Source organism: Coregonus lavaretus (genome assembly GCF_964263955.1).
Source record: "Coregonus lavaretus genome assembly, chromosome: 12".
NCBI lineage: Eukaryota > Metazoa > Chordata > Actinopteri > Salmoniformes > Salmonidae > Coregonus > Coregonus lavaretus.
In genome coordinates, this window is record NC_139999.1 from 45,503,737 (window position 1) to 45,520,953 (window position 17,217).

Consider the following 17,217-nt stretch of genomic DNA (forward strand, 5'->3'; position numbering starts at 1 on the left):
CCCGACCTCAACCAAATTGAGATGGTTAGGGATGAGTCGGACCGCAGAGTGAAGGAAAAGCAGCCAACAAGTGCTCAGGTGAAGCTGGTTGCGAGAATGCCAAGAGTGTACAAAGCTGTCATCAAGGCAAAGGTTGGCTATTTGAAGAATCTCAAATATAAAATATATTTTGATGTGCTTAACACTTTTTGGGTTACTACATGATTCCATATGTGTTATTTCATAGTTTTGATGTCTTCACTATTAGTCTACAATGTAGAAAATAGTAAAAATAAAGAAAAACCTTGAATGAGTAGATGTTCTAAAACTTATGACCGGTAGTGTACATACAGTGAGGGAAAAAAGTACTTGATCCCCTGCTGATTTTGTACGTTTGCCCACTGACAAAGAAATGATCAGTCTATAATTTTAATGGTAGGTTTATTTGAACAGTGAGAGACAGAATAACAACAACAAAAATCCTGAAAACACATGTCAAAAATGTTATAAATTGATTTGCATTTTAATGAGGGAAATAAGTATTTGACCCCTCTGCAAAACATTACTTGGTACTTGGTGGCAAAACCCTTGTTGGCAATCACAGAGGTCAGACGTTTCTTGTAGTTGGCCACCAGGTTTGCACACATCTCAGGAGGGATTTTGTTCCACTCCTCTTTGCAGATCTTCTCCAAGTCATTAAGGTTTAGAGCAGGGGTGTCAAACGTACGGCCCGCGGGCCGGATCAGGCCCGCAAACGGGTTTAATCCGGCCCGCGAGATGATTGTGGAAAAAATAATAATAATAACAATTTTTTATAAAATAAACTGCTGTTCCAATTGCGTCCACTGCTGTTCCAATTGTTAAGCAAACTGTTTATACCGGGGCAGAGCAAGTAGGTCAAGCACTTGCAGCCAATGAGCTACTTTGTTTTGCCCGCGATATTTATTACGGCTTCTACTTTTAACATTATGTGCTTTGGCACCCTCATTGCCCCAATATGTCTCTGTCAAAAAAGAGAAAAGTGGACGCAGAGTGCAGAGTGTTCCAAGAAAAATGGTCATCCTATTTAATCACGGAATTGAATGGGAAAGCTGTATGTTTGGTGTGTTCAGAGCATGTTGCAGTGCTGAAAGAATATAACCTTCGTCGCCACTATGTGAGTCTTCATGCCGACAAATATGACAACTTTCAAGGACAGCGGAGATGAGAGAAGGTGAATGAACTGTTGGCGGGTCTGAAGAAACAGCAGTCTGTGTTTACTCACAGCCGAGACATCAGTGACGCTGCAGTGAAAGCTAGCTACCTCATTGCTAATGAAATCGCAGTGGCTTCAAAACCATTTAGTGAGGGTGAATTTGTAAAAACATTTCCGATCTTTCAGTGGATTTGGACAGCCAGTTGAAGCAAAAAGTAAAGTCATTTATTGCGTTTTCGGTTGCAATTGATGAAAGCACGGACATTACAGATGTTGCACAACTGGCCATTTTTTCATCCGCGGAGTTGATGACACATTGACCGTCACCTAGGTGTTCGTGGAGTTGGTGCCGATGACAGATACAACGACAGCAGCTGATATTTTTACCGCACTCGTCGGCGCGCTGGACAGGGTCGGAGTGGACTGGTCCCGCGCTGTCAGCCTGGCTACAGATGGTGCGCCCTCAATGATCGGGAAAAAAGCAGGCGTTGTGACAAAGTTCAGAGAGAAAGTGCAATCTGCAAATGGAGGACGTGATTTTTTGACTTTTCACTGTATTTTGCACCAGGAGGCTTTGTGTTGCAAGTCATTAAAGATGGATAACGTCATGAAGGTGGTCATCCAAACTGTTAATTTCATCCGATCCAGAAGCCTGAATCACCGTCAGTTTGACAGCCTTCTCAGAGAGAAAGACCACATCTATGGCCTGCCATACCACACTGAGGTAAGATGGTTAAGCCGAGGTGCTGTGCTGAGGCGTTTCTTTGATTTACGAGAAGAAATTGAACAGTTCATGGAAGAAAAGGGCAAACCAGTGTTAGAATTTCATTCCGCAGAATGGATGCCGGACCTTGCATTTATGGTGGATGTTACAGAGCACCTGAATAACTTGAACAAACAGCTGCAAGGGCGCAACAAAGTTGTCACGCAGTATTATGACAGCATACGTTCTTTCAAGTTGAAGCTGTCATTGTGGGAGACGCAACTTGCCGGTGGTGATGCAGCTCACTTCCCCTGTCTGAAAAATGTGTGCGCGACCCAACATGTGGCAGACATGAAGCGGTTCAAAGATAAAATAACTGGACTGTTACGGGAGTTTGAGCAACGCTTTCAGATTTATGTTTATATGTTTTTATGTTGATGTGCTATTGTTTTTAATTGATTTTATTTTATTTGTATATTTAACCTATTCTTGACTCTGTGGTTCTTGCACTTGTTTGGGGAACAGGATTTCATTATTTGTATCTACATTTCTGCCTGAGAAATGACACCCTGATATAGTTCTGTGATCTGTGAAACAGTTATGTTAATCACTGAGGCATTGTGTGTTTGTGTGTTCTTTTTCTTTAGAATTTTCAAATAAACTTGACGTGTTTTATGATTAATAGTGATGTTGTGCTTGTACTATTTTGGACACACTGTCCTCAGGCTCCAGCTTTATGTTGTATGTTGATCGTATTAAAACAAAGAAAACAATCTGAAGTTGTTGTTTTTAAGTTATATATACCATGATTTTTCCGGTCCGGCCCACTTGGGAATAGATTTTCCTCCATGTGGCCCCTGAGCTAAAATGAGTTTGACACCCCTGGTTTAGAGGCTGACGTTTGGCAACTCGAACCTTCAGCTCCCTCCACAGATTTTCTATGGGATTAAGGTCTGGAGACTGGCTAGGCCACTCCAGGACCTTAATGTGCTTCTTCTTGAGCAACTCCTTTGTTGCCTTGGCCATGTGTTTTGGGTCATTGTCATGCTGGAATACCCATCCACGACCCATTTTCAATGCCCTGGCTGAGGGAAGGAGGTTCTCACCCAAGATTTGACAGTACATGGCCCTGTCCATCGTCCCTTTGATGCGGTGAAGTTGTCCTGTCCCCTTAGCAGAAAAATACCCCCAAAGCATAATGTTTCTACCTCCATGTTTGACGGTGGGCATGGTGTTCTTGGGGTCATAGGCAGCATTCCTCCTCCTCCAAACACGGCGAGTTGAGTTGATGCCAAAGAGCTCGATTTTGGTCTCATCTGACCACAACACTTTCACCCAGTTCTCCTCTGAATCATTCAGATGTTCATTGGCAAACTTCAGACAGCCCTGTATATGTGCTTTCTTGAGCAGGGGGACCTTGCGGGCGCTGCAGGATTTCAGTCCTTCATGGCGTAGTGTGTTACCAATTGTTTTCTTGGTGACTATGGTCCCAGCTGCCTTGAGATCACTGACAAGATCCTCCCGTGTAGTTCTGGGCTGATTCCTCACCGTTCTCATTGCAACTCCACGAGGTGAGGTCTTGCAAGGAGCCCCAGGCCGAGGGAGATTGACAGTTCTTTTGTGTTTCTTCCATTTGCGAATAATCGCACCAACTGTTGTCACCTTCTCACCAAGCTGCTTGCCGATGGTCTTGTAGCCCATTCTGTATACTTATTTCCCTCATTAAAATGCAAATCAATTTATAACATTTTTGACATGCGTTTTTCTGGATTTTTTTTGTTGTTATTCTGTCTCTCACTGTTCAAATAAACCTACCATTAAAATTATAGACTGATCATTTCTTTGTCAGTGGGCAAACGTACAAAATCAGCAGGGGATCAAATTCTTTTTTCCCTCACTGTACATACATACATACATATAAATACATGTACATATATATATATATATACATATCCCTTAAAAATATATATTTTCCTTTATTACTTTCTAACCCTACCACTCCTCCCCTAATTGCAGTAAACTAGTGAACAACAACGCTTATGCCTCTACTTCCAGCTTATACATACTATATACATTTTATGGACACAATCTATTTTACAATAATTATATTTTGTTTGTTTTTACTGCTGTCCTTCCTCTACCCTCAACCTCTCCCATCTATTTCTGATGTCCATCCGGTTTGATTTCTATTTGCCATATCTTTCAAACTGTGCTCTTTCACAACAGTTCTTAACCTATAACCTATATACTTTTTACGGACATAGTTTGTTTTACATTAGTTATCTTGTTGTTATTAGTTGTATTTAGTCCCAACCTTCAGCTCCATTCAACCCCTCCCATCTATCTCTTAACACCATCCATATTGGATTTCTATTTGCCATATATTTTTCAACTGTGCTGTGATGTTTCACAAAAGTTCTGAACCTTTCTATTCTCATTGTTTCTACAGATTGTAAATTGAAAATAATTTTTTTTGCTAAAAGTATTATTATATTATTGATCGATTGACTCTGACTTTTCAGATCACCCAGTAGTGCTATTTGCAGGGTTAGCTCCAGGTAAATATTGCAATTCTTCAGCCATTCCTGGACCTATGACCAAAAACAAGCTACATATGGACAGTACCAAAACAAATGATCTAATGATTCTGCCTCTTCGCAGCAATATATGCAGAGCTGGGAAGGTTGTATCCTCTATATAAATAACATTCTATTGGTTGCAAGAATTTTGTATAATAATTTAAATTGAAAAATTCTAAGTTTTGAATGCGGCGTCGTTTTGCATATCAGTTCATAAACCATGTGCTATGGAATCGGTACGTCAAAAATCTCTTCCCAACTATTTTGTAATCTATATGGCACGGCTGTCAATTTTTTGGTCCTTAAATGAAACTGGTATACTTTTTTATTTATCATAATTTTCTTTAACCAATTATGATCTTTAATGCAGGGCCGGGGGAACTTACAGCTTTATTATTTCTGTCAGCCCGTACCAGTGTACCGTTCAGACAAGGCTCCACGTAGTGCATCTCCTGATTGTACTGTGAACACATATGGAGAGGGTTAGATATGAGTGGAATGATACATGAAACACACACACTCACACACACACACTCACACAAACGCACACACACAGACACAGAGACACACACACACTCACACACACGCACACACACACGCACACACACACACACAGACACACACACACACTCACACACACACACAGACACACACACACACACATGCACACACACACATCATATTTTACTCAGATAAACCGATAAGTTTAATACGCTAAGGGCAATACATTCAGCAGACACCCACAAACACACACACACACACACCACCACCCCTCCCAACAAACACACACACACACACACAATCCCACCCCCACAAACAGGTCATTAATGAGACTGACAGCGATGATGTTGAAGAAGTCATCGTCTCCCAGTGTGTCCAGTATAGAGGAGACAGTCTGTCTGGCGATGGTCAGTCTCAGGCCCTTCATACTGCCACTAACGTCCACCAGGATCACCACGTCTTTAGGAGACGTCGCTGCCTGGATGTACCTGAGCATGGAGGGATGACAGACTAGTATCCACACACTAGCCAAAACATTGGTTCTATCTATCCATTAAATAAATGGGGGTATATCAAGTGTAGCAAAACAACACACAACCTGTGACTGGGATCAATGGACTGTAGCGGAGCCAAAGCAACACACAACAAATGGACAACGTACGCGACAGGGGTCAAGACTTGCCATGCGGTACACTGCACAAATGTCTTGATATGGACATCATATTGTAGACTACATAGCAAGAGAAGAAGCCATGTTCTAATTGGCTAATGTTGACCTATTGTGAAAAGGCATACCACTTCCTGTTCCTGCAGTCGAAGGCAATGACCCCGTGTTCGTCTGGATGCCATTTGACCCCTGCAACCATGAGGAGAAAGAAATGAAGCTACAGTAGATACACAAAGCACCATGTTCAAGTCATACAGAGTGTAAGGATGTGCCAGAGTCAACTGTGGACTGCACATTGCCTGTAGAAATGGGGGTTCAATAAGCAGGGTTGCCTCTGTTTCTTTCATTGCTACTCAATAAAAATGAGAAAGGAGAGTCAGGTCTACGGATGTCAGATCCCTGAAGGGCACAGTGCTATGCTTTTATGTCCTACACTCTAAAGCCGCATTCACATTACTGAGCAGTCTGGATGTCATTCATTTCAATGGGGATCGTCCGCAACGGAGTGGAATCGCAGCGCCCCCTTGCGGTTGAAGGCTCCTTTGCGAAACGGATGTTGCATTCTTAGAATTTGTCCAAACTTTGCGTCGTCTGCAGTGCAGCCAGAGAAGAAGAGGCGAAGCGAGAGGGATAACTGGGTCCAAAATCTGTGTTCTCCAGCAGGTGGCGTTTTTTGGGGGGGTTTTCGCTCACCAAGCGAGGTGTTTTTGTATGGAGGTCAAATGAGAGTGTCAAATTTAGTTAACAAAACATGTAATGGTATATTTTCTACATGGTGGCTTATTTGATCGAATAGAAGTTTCATAATGATTAGGTTGTTATGAGTGTACTGATATAAGTAGGACACGTGACAACCTGACAACTTTGAGAAAAACCCATTTATATCAGAGTTGTGCCTGATCGTCACTAGTTACCACAGCCACAAAGTCATAAACACCATCTATTTCTACAGTTTCTCTTCTTAAAATGTTAACCTTATTCCTAACCCTAACCTTAAATTAAAAACAAAAAGCAACAACAAAAAAATACTATATAGCCAATTTTGACTTTGTGGTTGTGGTAACTATTGTAAACCGTGGTGCCTATTGTTCACACGCATATCTGCCATCTAATTGGCTAAAATGGTCCCACCTGATCTTGCCTCCTCCCGACTGTCTTCCATTTATTTTCATTGTTATAGCGGCCACTAGAGTATCTGGTCAATATAATGGTTTGTCTGTGTTGCAGCCAGACTTGTCAATAGAACAGGAAGTTCCCAAACCACAGAACAAGTTGAAAATATGTGGTTTTCGGCAATGGCTTTATGGGATAGCTAGCAACTTTTAAACAATTACCCATTCCTATAAGTGAATACTATTTGAATAGCAATGTTAAATGGACTGTTGCCTCCCATTTTAGTTTATTGTGACGGTAATGATGTTTGTTTTTATTACAATTATTAGGTGGTGGTCATTAGCTACACTATCTCCAACCTAGCCTAGCTTTTAGCTAGCTACCTGCTCTGTTAGCTAGCTTGACTTGCTAGAAAGTTAGAGAAACAAGTTGAGGAAAAACATAACTAAACAAAACGTTTAATTATCACCTAAAACAATATGTGTCTCCTGTCTTGAATGAAAAGGTCATATTTTACAATCTCCCAAAATAAATGCTATCTCTGATGAGAGACTAGGCTTTCTTCCATCTTGTCTTGTGTTGTGAAACCCTATGCTCTCGGTCCAGTAGCAGAACGAGATTGCGTGAAGATGACGTACGGCGTAATGAAATATGTCCCGATGTGTACAGGGTATAACACTACTCTAGTCTCAACTATGCAGGACATTATCCACAGTCATCCACAGTGGTGAATGACTTTAAATGATATGACTGTAATGAGAAGGCACACATTTCTGTATCACCATTTATAGCTCATCTTCTTGGTGTTACGGAAGGTTATACTACTGCAGTCAGCATTGTGGCTGTCTGATGGTGCTGTAATGATCCCATATGTCTGACTGCCATTGCTCTGGACTGCTTTGTAGTATGTTGCTGCTGGACTCACACATTCTGATTAATTTGCTATATGCATCCTCTCTGATGGTCTGTAAAATTACAACATTAGCAAAATCACCCTTGTAGTGATTCCATTTCATTTCCCCCCATTTCATACAGTGACTGCTCCCTGCACCTCCCCCACGCTCATATACCCACACACTTAGACACGCACACACACAACTCACCGGGATACTGCCTAAAGAAGCCCTTGGCACTTCCAAAGTACTGCCATATCAGGGACGGGTCTTTTTCAAAGTTATCCACAAACACTTTATTCAAGGCCTCCGACCAATACACCCCATTCACTATGGCTGGATCTGAGAGAGAGAGAGAGAGAGAGAGAGAGAGAGAGAGAGAGAGAGAGAGAGAGAGAGAGAGAGAGAGAGAGAGAGAGAGAGACAAGGGAGGCGGGAGGAAAGAGAGAGGGGAAGGAGGGAAGAGAGCGACAGCGTGAGAGAGATAATAACCAGGTAATAATGATCTTCACCATTAACACAGAACACAGGTGTGCTGGACCGTTAAGCTTTGGCCCTTATTGACCCCCCTGGTGGAGGGACAATGAGGCATGGCCTCCACATACACACGCACAGAGACACACACGCACAGAGACACACACGCAAAGAGACACACACACACAGAGACACACACGCAAAGAGACACACACACACAGAGACACACACGCAAAGAGACACACACACACAGAGACACACACGCACAGAGACACACACGCACAGAGACACACACGCACAGAGACACACACGCAAAGAGACACACACACACAGAGACACACACGCACAGAGACACACACGCACAGAGACACACACGCACAGAGACACACACGCACAGAGACACACACGCACAGAGACACACACGCGCACACAAAGAGACACACATGCACACACACACAGACACACACACACACACACACAGAGACACACATGCATGCACAGTCACACACACAGCCAGAGCAGAGGCTGATCCTGTCAGGGAGCCTCCCATTGTGCCAAGAACAAAGGGAGAGTGGGGAGCACTGAGGAGGCCATTACATCCAGAGAAAAGTCAGCCACGGCTACGCAGAGAGGCGACACTGGCTGACTGGGCTAGAAAACAAATAACAGCTGAACAGTCATTCACTGCAAGAGAAATAACCTCATCCCTTCCTCTCTCCTCTCCCCTCCTTCCTTCTCTCCCTTCTCTCGTCACTCACTCCAATGTCTTTGAAAGGCCTGTAGTGTTACTGCTCTCTCTATCTTTGGGCCATCATGGATCCCCCCACCCTCCAGTGATACTGATACTGACACAGCTAGAGCATCACTTCATTCTCACCATGCAGGGTTGGGGTCCATTCCATTCCATTGAAAATGTCAGTTGTTTTAATTTGAATCTGAATTTGTTTCCCGAATTGACATGAAATTGACCACAAATCAGATTCTCACACAATTCAATTCAATATATTTCTATTATACAACGAAGGATGCACCCACGCCATGCACCCACGCTTAGCTCATCTCTTGTGGGCATGGTCCTACTTTTTCGATATCAATATTTGCACACAGTGGTCTCTGAGTGTCCCTACCTTTGTTGTAAATGTTGGTGGGCACCTGGACCACAACGAGGCTTAGATCTACCCCTACACTTTATTTCCAGTGGGCTCTGTTGGGTGTTGGTGATGGTGTGTGCTGTTGAACGTACCTTTGTTGTACACGTTGGTGTGTGTTGTTGAACGTACCTTTGTTGTACATGTTGGTGTGTGTTGTTGAACGCACCTTGGTTGTACACGTTGGTGTGTGTTGTTGAAATAACCTTTGTTGTACACGTTGGTGTGTGTTGTTGAAATAACCTTTGTTGTACACGTTGGTGAGTGTTGTTGAACGAACCTTTGTTGTACACGTTGGTATGTTTTGTTGAACGTACCTTTGTTGTGCATGTTGGTGTGTGTTGTTGAACGTACCTTTGTTGTACACGTTGGTGTGAGTTGTTGAACAAACCTTTGTTGTACACGTTGGTGTGTGCTGTTGAATGTACCTTTGTTGTACACGTTGGTGTGTGCTGTTGAACGTACCTTTGTTGTACACGTTGGTGTGTGCTGTTGAACGTACCTTTGTTGTACATGTTGGTGGGCACCTGCACCACACTGAGGCTGAGGTTGACTGACAGGTTGTTGAAGTGGTCGTTGGGTTCCAGGACGAACTCTCCTCCCAGCTCCACGTTGTTGCCCTCCTCATCCACCTCGTTGATCAGTACTGCGTTAAAGTACTCATACTGGGGAGGAACAGACACAGTGCAGATATATAGAGTTAAAATCCAATAATCAGACCAGTGCTGCATTGAAGTACTCACACTGATGAGGGGAAACAACAGAATGAACATTCAACTCAACAACCAGTTTCAGTAGCCTTATAGCTATAAAGTGGTACTTTATTTCTCTTGACAACCCAGACAATGACAAGAAAAACACACAAGTGTTACATAAAGGGACATGAGGTCAAAGTACATTAGAGCTGCATTTAGACTGTGTATTTATACAGTAAGTAGAGTCAAGCTCAGCACTTTCTTGGATAGGTTTCATATGGAGTGGAAGGTACAGTGTAGCAGACTAGCAGTGGTGGTTAGCTCTGGTGCTCAGCACTCTGGACGATGAGGGTTAAGAGAACAATCAGACTTTTCTAAAGTGTAACTCTGCCGTGTGATTGGCCTGTCCTTCACAGTGCTGAACCCGTGGACCTGCTTAGAGGAGAGACTCTCTCATTCTATCTAAGCAGGACGGCTCTGGCTGTGGACTGATGAGCCCCCTGTTTGCCAGCGTGGTGCTGGGGGGAGGGATGGAGGGAGGGAGCGGGAGAGAGGGAGGTGTGATGGACTCTGTGGCGTACTCGGGGAAGGCCACGCCGGCATCACCATAAAGCAGGGTCTGACAGCTCATACCACGGCTGGGCGCCCCTCTGACTGGCCGAAGCGGGAGGAGGGGAGGAGGGGAGGAGGGGAGGAGGGGAGGAGGAGAGAAATGTGCACGCTCAGCAGAAGTGATAGTGCTGTAGAGAAAGAGGGCCGTTAACCATCAGGGTTATTACTGTAGTGTAGAGCAGGAGTAGAGCAGGGCCAGGCTGGGCAGGGGACACTGCGGCTCCACGGCCCGAGACGCTCCACTGACTCTTCATGTAGGTTACTGTACACCACTGCAGAGAGATTGGGCCTACACTCTTAGAAAAAAAGGTGCTATCGAGAACCTAAAAGGGTTCTTGGGTTGTCCCCATAGGAGAACCCTTTGAAGAAATGTTTTTGGTTCCAGGTAGAGCCATTTCCACAGAGGGTTCGACATGGAACCATAAAGGGTTCTACCTGGAACCACAAAGGGATTCTACCTGGAACCATAAAGGGTTCTCCTATGGGGACAGTCGAAGAACCCTTTTGGAACCCTGATTTCTAAGAGTGTACTGTACCAGGGCTGGCTGCATAGGCAGGCATTGGTAGGTCTAATTCCCTTTTCACATTATTGTGCAACCCTGAATTTTCACAATGTCCTTTCCAGCACGGTTCCATGCAGCAACTATGGATGGATACTTAACCAGGCCAGGCGCAGTACAGCTTGGCATAGCTTGGCTTGCCTCAGTAGTGTATAAAGGGTATAGCTGGTCTAAACCCGGGCTGACTTGGCTCATGTGTTGCCTTCCTTACTCGACCCCATCTTGGAGGTCAATATACCACCTATGAGAGTGTCTTATCAATCTCTCTCAAGTCTCTTCAAGGAGACCCCTTGCTCCATAGTGACCATTTGATCCTCAGACTGAAGGTCGGCAGCCAGAATTACTGAGATTACTCTGCAATAGTTACAGACTTCACACAAAGGTTTCAAAAATACTGTCTGTAGAAAAAGACTGTAGATTAATAAATGTAATGATTTATACAGGCCTATGTTATAATATTATTTCCCAGCTATAATCAATCCCTCTGGGCACACACTGGTTGAATCAACGTGGTTTCCACGTCATTGCAATGAAATTACATTGAACCAATGTGGAATAGACTTGAATTGACATCTGTGCCCAGTGAGATGTAACTTTGTTTTGATTTTTTATGTTGAAGCAAACATACTGTAGCCTATATGTAGCCTACTTTATCAAGTGGAAATTCAAACTGACGAAAATGAGGCTACATAAAAACCTGCGTTAAGGATATTAGATCATTTTATAAAATCAAACTCTGTGACGCATCATTTAATCAACCTCTTGCCGTTTTCTGACACCATGCATTTTTCACGCACCATTTCCCGAGTTCACTCTTGTCTCGTTTTAAGACGGTGTAGTGTTTTACATTGACCCGTGTTAGGCTATACAGCCAGGGTTTAAGCGCGTGCAGGTGACGTGTGTGACTGCATGGTATACCGCAAGGTGAACTCTCTCAACCACTGTATCCGCTCAGTAGCCCCTAGGTTATGGATAACAGATCCCACAAAATAATAATGTATTTTTATTTTATGCTAGATGTTTCTCTGTCATTTTGGTTTTAATGTTAAATAGGAGATACATGTTTTGTAAGCAGTAGAAGTTTGTGAGGCTTTAAAATAGTTTGGCTACTTTTGCTGATAATAAATATATATGAGGCCTTTTTTGCCGTTCATTGTAGACTATGCTTTGAAGAAAAAAATCTGGTTTAGCCTACTCTAGAACTTTTAGATCAACGATTAGCAATTCTGAAAATCTTTCGGAACAGTTTTCTAAAGAGACGGGGAGCTGCGGAGTAGCCTACCCTAGATTTTTACAATGAAGAGTAGGCGTTAGGATTTTTACAATGAACATGCGGGCATGAAGTTGCAGCAAGTTCACTGTAACATAAGTAGACTGAATAGAGCCTAAAGGAAAGAACGAAATACATTTGTTGACAGAATAATAACCACGTGAGAGATCGATGCACATTATTCGGCTCAGGCTGTATCGCATAGCGTTAACAATCTCATAGCTTTAACAAAGGGATGAATTTGGTCACCATTTCAAATAATACTAAACAATGCTTCTCTAAAATAGTAGCCCTGTTAAGAATGCACTAAAATATCAGCTAAACAATCAGTAATAGATTGTAAGCATGTGTAGATATTTTAAATGTGTAGGCCTGTGCTGTAAATGCACCATATGTGTAGCCTTCTGTAGAACTAAATATAACACCCATTAAAAAAACAGGAAACCATTTTCTCAATGACAATATGCTATTAAATCATAAAACAATACAATAATGTTTTGTACATAATTGCATTGTTATAAAGAACATGAATATCACCACAGCAAGGAACATACATAATCATCTGGTCACATTTAATCCGAGTGTTATCCCCAAACTGTTATAAGTGCAGAGTAATGAAGAATAATAACATTGAAATATGGAGAAGGAAATTCGGTCCTACAATGGTAATAATGACCTTCTCGACCTTCTTCCAATACGTCCATATAATCACCCGAGAAACAAAACCTGCAAACCATGGGGTGATCACAATGTATTCATAACGTAAATGCGTCTATTAACTGGGAAGTGTGGCGCCATTATTTTAAAGTGTTTTGTTGCCCGAGTGAGTTTCCAATCTTCAGGAGGAAAAGTGGAACAATGCACTGTGCATAAGAGTTTCATTAATCTTTGTCTACTGGAAAGAGGGAGAGAGGGAGAGAGAGAGAGAGAGAGAGAGGGGAAGAGAAAGAGAAAGAGGGAGGGAGGGTCCTGTACATTCTCAGTGTTACAGAATTACTGCAATCCCACCGCATAGGAAGAGGAGGCTCACTGCGCCAAGGAAGAAGCCAGCAATAACAGCTAGGTTAATGTCATTTAAAGAGCACAATGATCTGGGCTGAGCTGTACAATACACCTGCATGGAAAGTTGGAAACCACACCTGAACACATGTCGCAGCACACACAATGGGAATATTGTATTGTCTCAAATTCCATAAATGTATGAGTATTTATGAATGTATGAATATTTCATGTATGAAGTTAAAATAACCCAAAGACACAGCTGACTGTTGTAGCATGACATCCAATCATTTTTCTGTCCTGCATTGCTATGCTTCGTGATATGTTAGAAGACAAATACATCAATGTTCCTTGAGTGTGAAATTGCATTTAAGATTTGTCAAAAGAAGAAGTACCCCATTATTGCTAATGGTGCAGTTATAGTACATTATGATATAATATGAGTGCATTGTGGTTTGTCAGTGGGCGCTGAACTTGAATACTTGGCTTGTGTTTTTCCCAATAGCAGTTCTCGCCACTCCCTCTTCAACAGTTGCAGTCACAGGCTACTTAGGAATGATGATTACGCTTTAAAATAATCTGTGCATTATGACGGTATGGCGTTCTTCAATGTGCAGTATGCAGTGTTGCTTATTAAAAAGGCATTATTGATCATCACAGTCACAGGGTATTAATGTGAAGGACTTTCAATGCCAACAGCCACTATACTGTCCCTATCCCCTTCTGTCACCTTGTTATAAGTTGCATCCCAAATAGTTCACTATATAGGGATGGGTACCCCTTCTATATTTTACACTACTGACTGTATCTCTGTCTTCTACACTTCACCTTATCCCGATGTCTTTCCTTTTTCACCCCTCTTTTCTTTTCTCTCTCGTTTCTCTCTCTTTTCTCCCCCCCACCCCCCACCTGTCTCACCTGCAGCTCTGGGTTCTCCTCGTGCTGTAGATGGGCCTCCTCTGCTGCCTCCACCAGCCGCTGAAGGGGGGAGATAAGGGGGAGATAGGGGAGGGGAGGGGTGGAGATGAGGGGAGGAGGACAGAGGGGAAGCATCAGCACACCAGCTTAACTCAAAGTCATCACCCATGATCAAGAGTTATTTGACCCCCGACAATGTCAGACCGTCTCAGGAGCTTCTAGTCTCAGCCAGCCTTCTGCAGGAAGGCAGTACGTCTGCAGTAACAGAGGGCCAGAGAGCTGAGGGCTAAGGAATGGCCCTGCCTGCCTGGCTGTTTGGAGCACAGAGACACGAGCCTGCTCTACAGTACTCCTCCTGCAGCTCTGGGCAGGGGACAGCCCAAGCCAGTCTCGGACATAAAGAAGGGACCAACAGAATATTTAGTCCAGTCTCCCTTCCATGTCTTGCACTATTCTATACATTTTCCCACATTTATATATTTCTGAAAACTAATGGTCAGACAATTTGCTGTGTTGCGTTACTTTTCATATCGGTGTCCTATTCATATATATGCTTCGTGATTCATTTGAAGACAAATCAACGTTCCTTGAGGGTGAAATTGCATTCAGAACTTGTCAAAAGAAGAAGTACCCCGTTATTGCTAATGGTGCAGTTATAGTGTATTGTGATATTATATGAGTCCCATTGTGGTTTGTCAGTGGACGCTGACCAGGGTGCTGAATTTACACTTGTGTTTTTCCTAATTGCGGTTTACCGAAACTGTCGCCACTCCCTCTTCAACAGGCAACTTATGAATGATTATAGCGATAATTTGATTATTTAATTATTTAGTGATGCTCATGCTCTTTGGTGGGTGGTTATATTCTTAATCCACTTCAAATGATATTCCTGATTCTCCCCTCCCAGGATAAGGTTTCTTCAGCACAGTTATATCAATAACGTGCCTCAAACGAAAGACTCGCTTGCCGCTGGAAACAACATGAAAATCGTAGCAATAGGCCTATATTCTGTAATATTTTTCTGTGATAAGAATTTCCCAATCACATAGGCTACTGTAGGCCTAAGTCTATATTTCTACCTCGAAAGGCACCCACAGAAATATGTGCGTTCAGTGAGATGATTGATTGGCATATTGCCAAGTGTATAACCGGATCCCACAACACGCAACACCCTATATAACCTACAATATTCCCCTCCTTGAAATGTGCTTGCCTGCGTGAGAAAATGCCGGCTGAACACCACAGTCATCGTTGCCGTTCTGGAACAGGTCATTAATAACTGTCCAGCACATCAAAATAACTGCAACGCAAACAAAAATGTCGGCATGGCATGGCTCAAACTCTTTTGTGACAGTTAAACTTAATTTATTTTCATACCATTGCGTTTTAGTCTTAGATGGTGTCGTCAGCAATACAGCCATATTGAAATAAGTAGGAAACCTCAAGCCGCTAAATGTAAACAGATTTTTATTCAGGCCTAGGCAATTTTTTTATGTGCAAATGACAAGATGCCAACATTTGCTATAGGGTGGTCTTTCAAACCATATCAAATGAGTCTTATTGCCGAAAGGCAATTTCAAAACAGGTAGCCTACGTCGTAAATAAAATATGCAAGGCTCACAAGGACTAGGTCAATATCATAAACACGAATTACATTGTAATTGTTTAATTTTCATTTCGAATAGGCTATGCCACGACGCTGGTATAATGTGTCAGTTAGTGATCATAGGTATTTCCTTAACTGGATATAACATCTCGACTGATGCCAATTGAAAAATAGGCTATCTGTTATTTTTTTCACACTACAAAAAAAAAGACGTAAACGAATGCGATTTTTATCATTTTCATCTGACGAATAAAGGCCTCATATACATTTTAAATAGGCCTAGGCAATTTAGTAGTCTAGGCTACATTCAAATAATGAATTTGTTTACACAGAAAGCATTAGTCCAATTTACAGCACTGCAACACACAGATTGAAATGCTGCCTAATAAATAGGCCTAGAGAATGGTAAAGGCAATGGGCCCACAATGTAGAATGACAACCATCTGGTAATACAGTCCGGCGCGGGGAGATCTGGCGGTGCGAGATAAACGCTATCATCTCACACCACTCAACTGGGGTTAACTATTAAAATAGGCTACTTGCACCTCTCCTCTCAGGACCAATTTACATTTCCAACGGCTATATATCTGTCTCAGGAGAATGCCTTGTAGTAAATAGCATACGGCCGCTGGATAAAATGCAACACTAGTGTAATTTAAACCCGTGTTATGAATAGACATGCCCACCACCGAGGACGGAAAACAAAAAATACATTTCTGACCACTGAAATATGCTTACAATTGGTTATAACAGCTTCATGATCATGGATAGGCCTATAAGGAAAATGCCCTAAGATGCTAAATGTGATAATAATAATAATAATAATAATAATAATAATAACAATAAATCTAGATCATTTGTTGATCATTTCTATAGCCTTAAATCTAGATTTTTTTCTAACCCTGCTTGCGGTGCATGTCTGCAGCTGAGGCTGAGAAATAACAGAAAGTTTGATATTTTTCTGAATGACTTCTAAGTCTCCTACTCTCAGTTGTCTGCATTAGGCTTACTTCCAGAAAACATAGCCTAATGCACTTGAAGGGTAGATAAAATGAAAGATATGAGACGATACATACCAGCATGGCCACCTTTTTCATCCGGAACATTTCCTCCATCTTCTTTGCTAGAGTTTTGACCACTTTCATGCCATCAATTTCTTCCACTCGGACGGACTTTTCAAATTCTTTATATTTCTGTAAATGACAGAGAAAATATATATGTTTTAACTCTAATATTTTGATACTGAACGAATCATCATCTCACGTTTGTGCAAAGTTGACATACTAATATTACAAACTGAGGCTT

General features: G+C 42.3%; 1 protein-coding gene across 1 annotated transcript in view; it reads right to left on the minus strand.

The window, feature by feature from the left end:
* The window catches only part of LOC311138021 (voltage-dependent calcium channel subunit alpha-2/delta-3-like), a gene marked incomplete at both ends in the record, with an annotated part of 62,123 nt that overhangs the window by 38,615 nt on the left and 6,291 nt on the right, over positions 1-17,217 (minus strand). The window contains 7 exons of the mRNA XM_084172670.1: positions 4,843-4,917; positions 5,295-5,445; positions 5,753-5,813; positions 7,841-7,972; positions 9,755-9,917; positions 14,307-14,366; positions 16,989-17,105. Coding sequence (XP_084028796.1) covers positions 4,843-4,917; positions 5,295-5,445; positions 5,753-5,813; positions 7,841-7,972; positions 9,755-9,917; positions 14,307-14,366; positions 16,989-17,105 — 759 coding nt within the window. The remainder of the gene's footprint in view (positions 1-4,842; positions 4,918-5,294; positions 5,446-5,752; positions 5,814-7,840; positions 7,973-9,754; positions 9,918-14,306; positions 14,367-16,988; positions 17,106-17,217) is intronic.